This window comes from Schistocerca americana, chromosome 8 (assembly GCF_021461395.2).
Source record: "Schistocerca americana isolate TAMUIC-IGC-003095 chromosome 8, iqSchAmer2.1, whole genome shotgun sequence".
Taxonomy (NCBI): domain Eukaryota; kingdom Metazoa; phylum Arthropoda; class Insecta; order Orthoptera; family Acrididae; genus Schistocerca; species Schistocerca americana.
In genome coordinates this window covers 469872044-469886052 of record NC_060126.1, presented here as the reverse complement: position 1 = coordinate 469886052, position 14009 = coordinate 469872044, and the positions used below count along the sequence as shown (strand labels likewise).

At 46.0% G+C, this 14009-nt stretch overlaps 1 protein-coding gene across 1 annotated transcript in view; it reads left to right on the top strand.

Annotated features, from left to right (window-relative positions):
• Positions 1 to 14009, top strand: part of LOC124545015 (fatty acyl-CoA reductase wat-like) — a 208390-nt gene that overhangs the window by 122090 nt on the left and 72291 nt on the right. The window contains exon 5 of the mRNA XM_047123792.1: positions 2219 to 2394. Coding sequence (XP_046979748.1) covers positions 2219 to 2394 — 176 coding nt within the window. The remainder of the gene's footprint in view (positions 1 to 2218; positions 2395 to 14009) is intronic.

Sequence of the window (14009 nt, the reverse complement as noted above, 5' to 3'; positions counted from 1 at the left end):
AGCTATTCGGGTATGGTTATTGCATCTTTCAACATGATCGAGCACCTGCTCATAATGCACGGCCTGTGGCGGAGTGTTTACACGACAATAGGATCCCTGTAATGGACTGGCGTGCACAGAGTCCTGACCTGAATCCTACAGAATACCTTTGGGATGTTTCGGCGTTCGTCCCAGGCCCCACCGACCGACATCGATACCTCTCCTCAGCGCAACACTCAGTGAAGAATGCGCCGCCATTCTCCAACAAGCCTTGCAGCACCTGATTGAACGTATGCCTGCGAGAGTGGAAGGCGTCATAAAGGCTAAGGGTGGGCCAACACCGTACTGAATTCCAGAATTATCGATGGAGGGTGCAACGAACATTAAGTCATTTTCAGCCAGGTGTCCGGATACTTTTGATCACATGGTCTATAACCTATTTACTTCATATAGTTCAATAATTGTCACCCTGTCTCCGTCGAACGTATACACTGACGAAGGCGCGTGGTAAAGGGCAATAATCAATAAAAATGTGTCTCTACACAATCCTTCTCCCAACATACAAAAATACACTACTGGCCATTAAAATTGCTACACCAAGAAGAAATGCAGATGGTAAACGGGTATTCGTTGGACAAATATATTATACTAGAACTGACATGCGATTACATTTTCACGCAATTTGGGTGCATAGATCCTAAGAAATCAGTACCCGGAACAACCACCTCTGGCCATAATGACGGCCTTGACACGCCTGGGCATTGAGTCAAACAGAGCTTGGATCGCATATACAGGTACAGCGGCCCATGCAGCTTCAACACGATACCGTGGTTCATCAAGAGTAATGACTGGCGTATTGTGACGAGGCAGTTGCTCGGCCACCATTGACCACACGTTTTCAATTGGTGAGAGATCTGGAGAGTGTGCTGACCAGGGCAGCAGTCGAACATTTTCTGTATCCAGAAAGGCCCGTACTGGACCCGCAACATGTGGCCGTGCATTATCCTGCTGAAATGTAGGGTTTCGCAGGGATCGAATGAAGGGTAGAGCCACGGGTCTTAACACATCTGAAATGTAACGTCCACTGTTCAAAGAGCCGTCAATGCGAAGAAGAGATGACCGAGACGTGTAACCAATGGAACCCCATACCATCACGCCGGGTGATACGCCAGTATGGCGATTACGAATATAACCTTCCAATGTGCGTTCACCGCCATGTCGCCAAACAAGGATGCTGTAAACAGAACCTGGATTCATCCGAAAAAATGACGTTTTGCCATTCGTGCACCCAGGTTCGTCGTCGAGTACACCAACGCAGGCGCTCCTGTCTGTGATGCAGTGTCAAGGGTAACTGCAGCCATGGTCTCCGAGCTGATAGTCCAGGCTGCTGCAAACGTCGTCGAACTGTTGGTGCAGATGGTTGTTGTCTTGCAAACGTCCCAGTCTGTTGACTCAGGGATCAAGACGTGGCTGCACGATCTGTTACAGCCATGCGGATCAGATTCCTCTCATCTCGACTGCTAGTCATACGAGGCCGTTAGGATCCAGCACGGCGTTCCGTATTACCCTCCTGAACCCACCGATTCCATTTTCTGGATCTCCACCAACGCGAGCAGCAATGTCGCGATACGATACACCGCAATCGCGCTACAATCAGACCTTTATCAGAGTCGGAAACGTGATGGTACGCATTTCTCCCCCTTACACGAGGCATCACAACAACGTTTCGCCAGACAACGCCGGTCAGCTGCTGTTTGTGTTTGAGAAATCGGTTGGAAACTTTCCTCATGTCAACACCGCCACCGGCGCCAATCTTGTGTTAATGCTCTGAGAAGCTAATGATTTGCATATCACATCATCTTCTTCCTGTCGGTTAAATTTCGCGTCTGTAGCACTTCATCTTCGTGATGTAGCAATTTTATTGGCCAGTAGTGTAATAAAGAGAATTCAGAGTAAGCTAGATATCAGAAATGACATTTACACGAAAGGAGGCTGAAACGGATACCATTCAAGGATAATCAGTACTGAAAATTTATTGCAAGCTTGATTGCTTTACATTTAAAGAAAACTCCTGATCAGGATAGAGAAGAAAGAGATGTTGCTTAGTATAGAGGTAACTCGACTGGCTCTGAGAGCCAACCACTGCTCTCGTACGCCAAACATGTGTGTTCGAGTCCTGGTCCAGTACAGGGCTATAATGTGTGTCTGCTTCTGGCTGAGGTTGTGCCACGTGTGGCAGGCGGTGGTGCACGTGTCGACGGCGTACTCGCAGTGCCGCGAGCGGCTGGTGGAGGAGCGCGTCTACGAGGCGCCGCTAGCGCCGTCGCAGCTGCTCCACGTGGCGGACATGGCCGACGGCGACGGCGACGAAAAGGCGCCCGACAACAAGTGCGACGCCGACATCTCAGGGGACGCGTGAGTACTGCCTGACACTCTACAGCCCGCTGCTCTAAGACTTGAGCGAGTTTCTTTATTTGTCCATATACGAGGGTCACTCCAAAAGAAATGCACACTATTTTTGTAAAAATGCAGTTTTCATTCTGCATGTGTGAAAGTTTTACAGTGTGTAGATACATCCATCCCGCTCGTTTTCAAACTTAGTTCAACCTGTTCCCGTGAGTGGCGCCGTCACAGCATGTCTTCGAGATGTCTGCTACACTTTACGTTCGTCAGAAGCAACGTGCTGTCATAGAATTCCTGTGCTGTGAAAACGAGACAGTGGGAAACATCCACAATAGGTTGAAAAAGGCGTATGGAGATGCTGCTGTCGATCGCAGTACAGTTAGTCGGTGGTCAAGCAGGATACGTGATGAAAGCGGGCACGGCAATGTTGAGGATTGTCCTCGCAGCGGCAGGACTCGTACAGCACACACTTCAGACAATGTGCAGAGAGTTAACGAATTGGTGACTGCTGACAGGCGCATCACAGTGAACGAATTGTCACACTTCGTTGGGATAGGGGAAGGAAGTGTCTGCAGAATACTGAAAGTGTCTGCAGAATACTGAAAGTGTCTGCAGAATACTGAAAGTGTCTGCAGAATACTGAAAGTGTCTGCAGAATACTGAAAGTGTCTGCAGAATACTGAAAGTGTCTGCAGAATACTGAAAGTGTCTGCAGAATACTGAAAGTGTCTGCAGAATACTGAAAGTGTCTGCAGAATACTGAAAGTGTCTGCAGAATACTGAAAGTGTCTGCAGAATACTGAAAGTGTTGGCGTTAAAAAAGGTTTGTGCCAGGTGGGTTCCCAACATGTTGACAGTGGCTCACAAAGAAACAAGAAAAACGGTATGCAGCGAACTTTTGGAACAGTACGAGAATGGTGGAGATGAATTTCTTGGAAGAATTGTGATAAGTGATGAAACATGAATCCATCATTTGTCACCAGAGACGAAGAGGCAATCAATGGAGTGTATAACGATATGTTTACGTAATGTGTATTCATAAACATACAGATATAAATGTCCCCGTTCGTAGTCGCTAATTATAACAAAATGTTTACTTTTGTGCTGTAACATATAGCTATAATCAGCGGTGGAAATATATTTGCGAACGCCGACCGTGTGCGGCTGTCTCTTCTTGGATCGTCTGATCAGTCGGAAGTTGCATTGCAGAGGAGAGTAAATGCCTATTCAAAATATAATTATTTTTGGATAGTTCAACATGAATTTCGTAAGGGACCGTAGTTTATCATGCATTTACCAGTAGAATATGGCGCGGAGAAAATATTTCGCCGCATGCAACTTCCGTCCGATCTCAACGAAAGAATTCGTGACTATGAACTGTTTATTTGGCAGAAACAAAGAAAATTAAATAACTTCATGAAGGAGTGAGACATAGATTCTACACTAAATAAATAGTCCATACACCAGTTCCATTTAACTCTGAATTTATGGCAATTAATAGATGAACTTACACTGCAATGAAGTATGCCGTTTTGACTGGCACTTCTCTTCTCGTAATGAAAATAATTCCTTTGACGTTTTCACATACACGTCGCACAATAAATCTGCTGCTATGCAGTATTGCACTTTTAGTATCGCACTTTTACTTTACGCTAAATTAATATTATTTTTAACAATAATAATACGGCGGCAAGACATGCGCGTCCGACACAAGTTACAAGAGACAAGAGAAAATGAAATGAGTAACTGAGTAACTGTTCAAAATGCCTCTGAGCACTATGGGACTCAACTGCTGAGGTCATTAGTCCCCTAGAACTTAGAACTAGTTAAAACTAACTAACCTAAGGACATCACAAACATCCATGCCCGAGGCAGGATTCGAACCTGCGACCGTAGCGGTCTTGCGGTTCCAGACTGCAGCGCCTTTAACCGCACGGCCACTTCAGCCGGCTGAGTAACTGTTAATCGAGAATATCTCTTACATCAAAAGAATGTGTAAAAGTGTTCGTCTTCTGTCCGTTTTTCGCGCCGTGGTTTTCAAAGTCAGTACCTCAGTGCATATCTGACGGTGCTTCGACAATAAACACGTTACGTCACAGGTCGATCACCTTTTACATTCTCACAACATTATTTGCTAACTGTAGCTGTTGCCGAGCGACTGCTCGATTAGTGAATGATTTAAAATGATAAGGCAATCACATACTGTTACAAGTGGAATCACGCAAAACCACCCAAGAAAAAAAAATTCAAAACCACATCTTCTGCTGGAAAAGTTACCGCTACGATGTCTTTCGATTCCGAAGGACTCTTGCCTGTGGACATCATACCAAGTGGAACCACCATAAATTCTGATGCATATGTGACGACACTGAAGAAACTTCAAACTCGACTGAGTCGTGTTCGACCTCATCGGCAAAAACAGGATGTTTTGCTGTTGCACGACAGTGCACGGCCACATGTCAGTCAAAAAAACCATGGAAGCGATCACAAAACTCGGATGGACAACACTGAAACACCCACCTTACTGTCCTGACCTGGCTCCGTGTGACTATCATCTCTTTGGGAAACTGAAAAACTCTTTTCGTGGAACAAGGTTTGAAGATGATGACTCCCTTGTGCAAGCTGCCAAACAGTTGCTCCAACAGGTTGGTCCAGAATTTTACCGTGCGGGTATACAGGCGCTGGTCCCAAGATAGCGTAAGGCAGTTGAGAGGGATGGAGATTATGTGGAGAAATGAAAATATTGTTCCTAAAGGATGTACACTCCTGGAAATGGAAAAAAGAACACATTGACACCGGTGTGTCAGACCCACCATACTTGCTCCGGACACTGCGAGAGGGCTGTACAAGCAATGATCACACGCACGGCACAGCGGACACACCAGGAACCGCGGTGTTGGCCGTCGAATGGCGCTAGCTGCGCAGCATTTGTGCACCGCCGCCGTCAGTGTCAGCCAGTTTGCCGTGGCATACGGAGCTCCATCGCAGTCTTTAACACTGGTAGCATGCCGCGACAGCGTGGACGTGAACCGTACGTGCAGTTGACGGACTTTGACCGAGGGCAGTGGGCATGCGGGAGGCCGGGTGGACGTACCGCCGAATTGCTCAACACGTGGGGCGTGAGGTCTCCACAGTACATCGATGTTGTCGCCAGTGGTCGGCGGAAGGTGCACATGCCCGTCGACCTGGGACCGGACCGCAGCGACGCACGGATGCACGCCAAGACCGTAGGATCCTACGCAGTGCCGTAGGGGACCGCACCGCCACTTCCCAGCAAATTAGGGACACTGTTGCTCCTGGGGTATCGGCGAGGACCATTCGCAACCGTCTCCATGAAGCTGGGCTACGGTCCCGCACACCGTTAGGCCGTCTTCCGCTCACGCCCCAAACATCGTGCAGCCCGCCTCCAGTGGTATCGCGACAGGCGTGAATGGAGGGACGAATGGAGACGTGTCGTCTTCAGCGATGAGAGTCGCTTCTGCCTTGGTACCAATGATGGTCGTATGCGTGTTTGGCGCCGTGCAGGTGAGCGCCACAATCAAGACTGCATACGACCGAGGCACACAGGGCCAACACCCGGCATCATGGTGTGGGGAGCGATCTCCTACACTGGCCGTACACCACTGGTGATCGTCGAGGGGACACTGAATAGTACACGGTACATCCAAACCGTCATCGAACCCGTCGTTCTACCATTCCTAGACCGGCAAGGGAACTTGCTGTTCCAACAGGACAATGCACGTCCGCATGTATCCCGTGCCAGCCAACGTGCTCTAGAAGGTGTAAGTCAACTACCCTGGCCAGCAAGATCTCCGGATCTGTCCCCCATTGAGCTTGTTTGGGACTGGATGAAGCGTCGTCTCACGCGGTCTGCACGTGCTGCACGAACGCTGGTCCAACTGAGGCGCCAGGTGGAAATGGCATGGCAAGCCGTTCCACAGGACTACATCCAGCATCTCTACGATGGTCTCCATGGGAGAATAGCAGCCTGCATTGCTGCGAAAGGTGGATATACACTGTACTAGTGCCGACATTGTACATGCTCTGTTGCCTGTGTCTATGTGCCTGTGGTTCTGTCAGTGTGATCATGTGATGTATCTGACCCCAGGAATGTGTCAATAAAGTTTCACCTTCCTGGGACAATGAATTCACGGTGTTCTTATTTCAATTTCCAGGAGTGTATCTACACAGTGTAAAATTTTCAAACGTGTGATATAAAAGATGGATTTAAATAAAAATAGTGTGCATTTCTTTTGGATTGACCCTCGTAAATCTCTTTCCCAGCACATTGTACACAATAAATTGGACAGAAAAAAGTTTTTCAGCTGTTAATTTTACAACCATCAAACATATATCATTTAAATTTTTATAATAAATTACATCCATTCAATGAATAATTAAAAATATTTTACGAACTTGCAGCTTACTGCGGGTGAAAAATAATGTCCGTCTTGTGTGGTGTAACTTACAGTTGTTAAGTCGGCAATATCCGCTTTGATCACTGCAGGGACAGTTTCCGCAGATGGGCTATCGCCTGTATTTGTCACACTTCCAACGCATATTGTTGAAAATGGACACAAGTGCCCGAAACTAGTCACCATCAAGAAATAAAACAGATACTTATCAGTGCAACTTATAACTGAGATAAAACCATGTATTTCAGTTAAAAACTTGACTACATACTGTATATTTACAACTTACTTTCACAATAAAGAGTACGAATAACGTCTCTTGTGTAAAGGGTAGTGTGAGACTTAATAACAGTTTTTCAGTAGGTACGCATCCACAGACATTTTAAAGTTTTATACTTCAGCAAGAAATTTTATGTGTCTTGATAATCTGTTGCACAGTTTTGTTTCTACATGATATAACCTTTTCAGCAGAATGTGTTGTTGTTGTGGTCTTCAGTCCTGAGACTGGTTTGATGCAGCTCTCCATGCTACTCTATTCTGTGCAACCTTCTTCATCTCCCAGTACCTACTACAACCTACATCCTTCTGAGTCTGCTTAGTGTATTCATCTCTTGGTCTCCCTCTACGATTTTTACCCTCCACGCTGCCATCCAATAATAAATTGGTGATCCCTTGATACCTCAAATATGTCCTACCAACCGATCCCGTCTTCTAGTCAAGTTGTGGCACAAACTCCTCTTCTTCCGAATTTTTTCAATACCTCCTCATTACTAATGTATTATACCCATCTAATCTTCAGCATTCTTCTGTAGCACCACATTTCGAAAGCTTCTATTCTCTTCTTGTCCAAACTATTTATCGTCCAAGTTTCACTTCCATACATAGTTACACTCCATACAAATACTTTCAGAAACGACTTACTGACATTTAAATCTATACTCGATATTAACAAATTTCTCGTGGTGTTGCAATGAATAACATGTATGTCACTGTTCGACCTGGTACCGTAAACATGGACAATTTTGTTTTGAGCGAAAGGGTTTCTTTTCTCAACGTACTTTTTTTAAATTCCATATACACTGGCGGAAAAAAATCGCAACACCCAAAAATAATTGATATAGAGTAACGAAATTTCTGGAATAGATTTTCTACGTAACACACTTAAATGAATAACATTCCAGATCACAGGTTAATGTAAGTATGAGATAAGCCACTGCAAATGTGAAATGCTGCTACATTAATAACGGATCTAACCGCCAGAATGTTGAATGCGAGCATGTAGACGTGCATGCAAAGTGTCGTACAGGTGCCAGATGTCAGATGTCACTTTGCAGGATGGAGTTCCACGCCTGTTGCCCTTGATCGGCCAATACAGGGACTGTTAATGCTGAAGCTGTCGTCCGCTCATGTTCCATATGTGCTCGACTGGAGACAGAGCTGGTGCTCATGCAGGCCAAGACAACCTGTCCACACTGTGTAGCGTACATTGGATTACAAAAGTGAGCGTTACCCCTTTTGGAAAACACCCTCTGGAATATTGTTCACGAATGGCAGCACAACAAGTCGAATCACCAGACTGATGTACATATTTGCAATCAGGATGCGTGGGATGACCACGAGAGTGCTCCTGTTGTCATAGGAAATCGCACCCCAGACCATAACTCCAGCTGTAGATCCAGTGTGTCTAGCAAGGACACGGGTTGGTTGCAGGCCCTTCTAACACACACACGGCCATCACTCGAACCGAGTGCCCTCCGACGAGTCGCAGATGGTGGTGGTTTGGGGTCAGTGGAATGCACGCTACGGGGCATGTAGCTCGGAGCTATCCTTAAAGTAACCGATTTGTAACAGTTCGTTGTGTTACTGTGTGACCAACTGCTCCTCAAACTGCTGCTGGAGATGCAGTAAGATACTCCAGAGCCATACGATGAACACGATGGTCTTCCCTCTCGATAGTGTCACATGGACGTCTGCAGCCCGGTCTTCCGAATGTACTCTATTGGCCATTAAAATTGCTACACCAAGAAGAAATGCAGATGGTAAACGGGTATTCATTGGACAAGTATATTACACTACAACTGACATGTGATTACATTTTCACGCAATTTGGGTGCATAGATCCTGAGAAATCAGTACCCAGAACAACTACCTCTGGCCCTAATAACGGCCTTGATACGCCTGGGCATTGAGTCAAACAGAGCTTGGATGGCGTGTACAGGTACAGCTGCCCATGCAGCTTCAACACCATACCACAGTTCATCAAGAGTAGTGACTGGCGTATTGTGACGAGCCAGTTCCACGGCCACCATTGACCACACGTTTTCAGTTGGTGAGAGATCTGGAGAATGTGCTGGCCAAGGCAGCAGTCGAACATTTTCTGTATGCAGAAAAGCCCGTACAGGACCTGCAACATGCGGTCGTGAATTATTCTGCTGAAATGTAGGGTTTCGCAGGGATCGAATGAAGGGTAGAGCCACGGGTCGTAACACATCTGACATGTAACGTCCACTGTTCAAAGTGCCATCGAAGGTGACCGAGACGTGTAACCAATGGCACCCCCTACCATCACGCCGGGTGATACGCCAGTATGGCGATGACGAATACACGCTTAAAATGTGCGTTCACCGCGATGTCACCAAATACGGATACGACCATCATGATTTCTGTAAACAGAACCTGGATTCATCCCGAAAAATGACGTTTTGCCATTCGTGCGCCCTGGTTCGTCGTTGAGTACACCACCGCAGGAGCTCCTGTCTCTGATGCAGCGTCAAGGGTAGCCGCAGCCATGGTCTCTGAACTGATAGTCCATGCTGCTGCACACGTTGTCGAACTGTTGGTGCAGATGGTTGTTGTCTTGCTAACGTCCCCATCTATTGATTTAGGGATCGAGACGTGGCTGCCCGATCCGTTACAGCCGTGCGGATAAGATGCCTGTCATTTCGACTGCTAGTGATACGAGGCCGTTGGGATCCAGCACGGCGTTCCGTATTACCCTCTGAACCCACAGATTCCAAATTCTGCTAACAGTCATTGTATCTCGACCCACGCGAGCAGCAATGTCGCGATACGATAAACTGCAATCGCGATAGGCTACAATCCGACCTTTATCAAAGTCTGAAACGTGATGATACGCATTTCTCCCCCGTACACGAGGCATCGCAACAACGTTTCATCAGGAAACGCCGGTCAACTGCTGTTTGTGTATGAGAAATCGGTTGGAATCTTTCCTCATGTCAGCACGTTGTAGCTGTCGCCACTGGAGCAAACCTTGTGTGAATGCTCTGAAAAGCTAATCATTTGCATATCAGAGCATCTTCTTGCTGTCGGTTAAATTTCGCGTCTGTAGCACGTCATCGTCGTGGTGAAGCAATTTTAATGTTCAGTAGTGTATACTCTCGTGAACCCCCCTGCCAGCAGTCATTTACAGTGGCTACGTTCCTGGCAAATCTATCTGTCGTATCGCAGAAGGAACATCCATCTTCTTGGAGCTCTATTACACGGCATCCTTCCCCCGAGTTGACGATAAAGGCCCTTTTGTTGCGTTAAAGGCAGTCTTGTCTAACATCAACTCACCACATTCAACCTCAAAGGCAACTAACGCTCAGGACAGTTACGACGTGTATTTAAAGCAAACCTGGTTTGCATCCTCATAGTGGCGGTACTCGCGCCGCTTTGATGTGACTGACGCAAAATTGGAATAAACGTCTTTCATATTTACAAACACGCCTTCCGACTTTCGTTTATATCGTACAACTGCTTGGTGTTAGGATTTTTTTCCCGTCAGTGTGTAAACGCAGGGGAAGGGCAAGATTTTTAGATCTTTAAAGAAATATTTGCATTGTTTTCTGCTGCATGCTTCTTTCATTATTGTTATAATTGCCTTGTTTCCTGTAAACTGTTTTTGTCTCGTCTAAATTTCCCTAGAAAATGATATCGTACTTCTGTGTGTACAATAGCAAACTATACGGCCCTAACTGTTTCTACGTCTGTGTTATTGAAAGAATTCTTGCCAAATAGTTCATATTTGCTAGTTTAGAATATAGGGATATGATATGAAGATTTAAGGTTTTCCTGCATATGAATCTCAAGAAATTTAGTTTGAGCAACAGCACCAACGTTTTGGTTATCCATACATATTATTCGTTGTGCTGCATTTGCATTTTGGTCTGTGTAGAAATTCGTGATTTTTTTTTTTAGGAATTAACTATTAGCCTCTTCCTGGTAAATCATTTGGAACTTTCTTTCGTATCATCTTTTGCGGATGTAATAAGCCTTCTTTCCCTCCTTCAATCAATGGATTTGTTTCTCTGCAAACAGTACTGGTTCTGAATGCCTAATGTGTAATTAAATCATTAATCTATACCAAGAAAGCAATGGACTTATAATTGAGCCCTGTGGAAACCTTGACTTAGTCCACATGGTTCTGAAAATTGTACCAGGAGTTCATTTCCTTCCGTGTACCTTATTAACCTGAAAGCGATGTTTCAAATATGATTAAATCTACTCATTTGGCTCATTCCTTACATTACCGTTCAACTTTATCAGGAGCACAGAATGGTCAGTCACCTCGAAACTAGGTCTGAGATTTTTCTGTGATTGTCCGCTGCGTTTAAGACATGGTTTGTCAAGTTGAAAGTGTCTAATTCAGTTGACTGCTGTGGCTGAAACCGTGTTGACATCAAGAAATAATATTATACTTGCTGAATAATGTAATTACTTATGAAAGGAACGCTTTCTCAATATTTTTCGAAAACCCAGACAGTAGTGGCACAGGCCTACAGTTACACATACAATGCTGATCACGTTCTTTATGTAGGTGTACAGAGATGTCTTCAGAAAAATAAGTGCTCCTTTTTACAGGAAGTTTTGACCTGGGAAATGAGTTATACTGCAATCTGATTATATTTACAATACTTATTCAAGAGTATATCAGTAATTAGTTCTTACTTTGAGCAACAGAAAAGTTACGGGCATTACTGCTTTGCCTCTATTAGTTAAGTACAACAAGGATGCAGCCTCACACCCTGTTTTTAATGTTTATGTTGCTGACACTGTTGGGCAATGAACGTAACAAGTTAACTCAGGAATAAACTTAAACCTAGAATCATGCTTTTAAATATTATACTCTAAGTTGATGACCAAATAACTTGACAAAAGATGATGGATGATTTACAATTTGCTCTACATCGCTTGGACTTAATAGGTAAATTCTGTAACTTGAACATATCAGTAAATAAATCAAAATAATGGCTTTTAAAAGTAAATATCCAGTACGTTACAAAATAATGCTGAACGGAAAACCAGTTGAACTGCTATCTCTCTTTTAACTGTTGTGATGTCATGTAAGTTATGAATATGATAATGACCTTCATAAAGTTAAACAACTTTCAAATGATATGTGGCATTATACATACAACATTAACCTATAAAACCTTGACAGAAAGACAAAATTCTACAAAGTAATTGCAACACCTACACTCGCTTACGGAAGTGTGACCTACACAATAAACGAAGAAGACCAAAGAAGTATAACGTCAGCTGAAATGAAATTTTTAAGGAAAGTATGAGTATGTACTCTGAGAGAGCAAATAAAGACTTCTGAAATAAGGAAAGAATTAGATATACACTCCTGGAAATTGAAATAAGAACACCGTGAATCCATTGTCCCAGGAAGGGGAAACTTTATTGACACATTCCTGGGGTCAGATACATCACATGATCACACTGACAGAACCACAGGCACATAGACACAGGCAACAGAGCATGCACAATGTCGGCACTAGTACAGTGTATATCCACCTTTCGCAGCAATGCAGGCTGCTATTCTCCCATGGAGACGATCGTAGAGATGCTGGATGTAGTCCTGTGGAACGGCTTGCCATGCCATTTCCACCTGGCGCCTCAGTTGGACCAGCGTTCGTGCTGGACGTGCAGACCGCGTGAGACGACGCTTCATCCAGTCCCAAACATGCTCAATGGGGGACAGATCCGGAGATCTTGCTGGCCAGGGTAGTTGACTTACACCTTCTAGAGCACGTTGGGTGGCACGGGATACATGCGGACATTTATTGTCCTGTTGAAACAGCAAGTTCCCTTGCCGGTCTAGGAATGGTAGAACGACGGGTTCGATGACGGTTTGGATGTACCGTGCACTATTCAGTGTCCCCTCGACGATCACCAGTGGTGTGCGGCCAGTGTAGGAGATCGCTCCCCACACCATGATGCCGGGTGTTGGCCCTGTGTGCCTCGGTCGTATGCAGTCCTGATTGTGGCGCTCACCTGCACGGCGCCAAACACGCATACGACCATCGTTGGCACCAAGGCAGAAGCGACTCTCATCGCTGAAGACGACACGTCTCCATTCGTCCCTCCATTCACGCCTGTCGCGACACCACTGGAGGCGGGCTGCACGATGTTGGGGCGTGAGCGGAAGACGGCCTAACGGTGTGCGGGACCGTAGCCCAGCTTCATGGAGACGGTTGCGAATGGTCCTCGCCGATACCCCAGGAGCACCACTGTCCCTAATTTGCTGGGAAGTGGCGGTGCGGTCCCCTACGGCACTGCGTAGGATCCTACGGTCTTGGCGTGCATCCGTGCGTCGCTGCGGTCCGGTCCCAGGTCGACGGGCACGTGCACCTTCCGCCGACCACTGGCGACAACATCGATGTACTGTGGAGACCTCACGCCCCACGTGTTGAGCAATTCGGCGGTACGTCCACCCGGCCTCCCGCATGCCCACAATACGCCCTCGCTCAAAGTCCGTCAACTGCACATACGGTTCACGTCCACGCTGTCGCGGCATGCTACCAGTGTTAAAGACTGCGATGGAGCTCCGTATGCCACGGCAAACTGGCTGACACTGACGGCGGCGGTGCACAAATGCTGCGCAGCTAGCGCCATTCGACGGCCAACACCGCGGTTCGTGGTGTGTCCGCTGTGCCATGCGTGTGATCATTGTTTGTACAGCCCTCTCGCAGTGTCCGGAGCAAGTATGGTGGGTCTGACACACCGGTGTCAATGTGTTCTTTTTTCCATTTCCAGGAGTGTAATATCCACAACAAAGCGTCGCGCAGCCATTCTATAGACACGTGTTTATCTTGGGAAGTATGCGTTTCCGGACCAAGTTTATTGGACTTTTTTTTTTTTTCTCTCAAATTATCCTACACTTCTTTTAGCACCCTGTATAAAGATCCAAACCAATCTCATAGAACT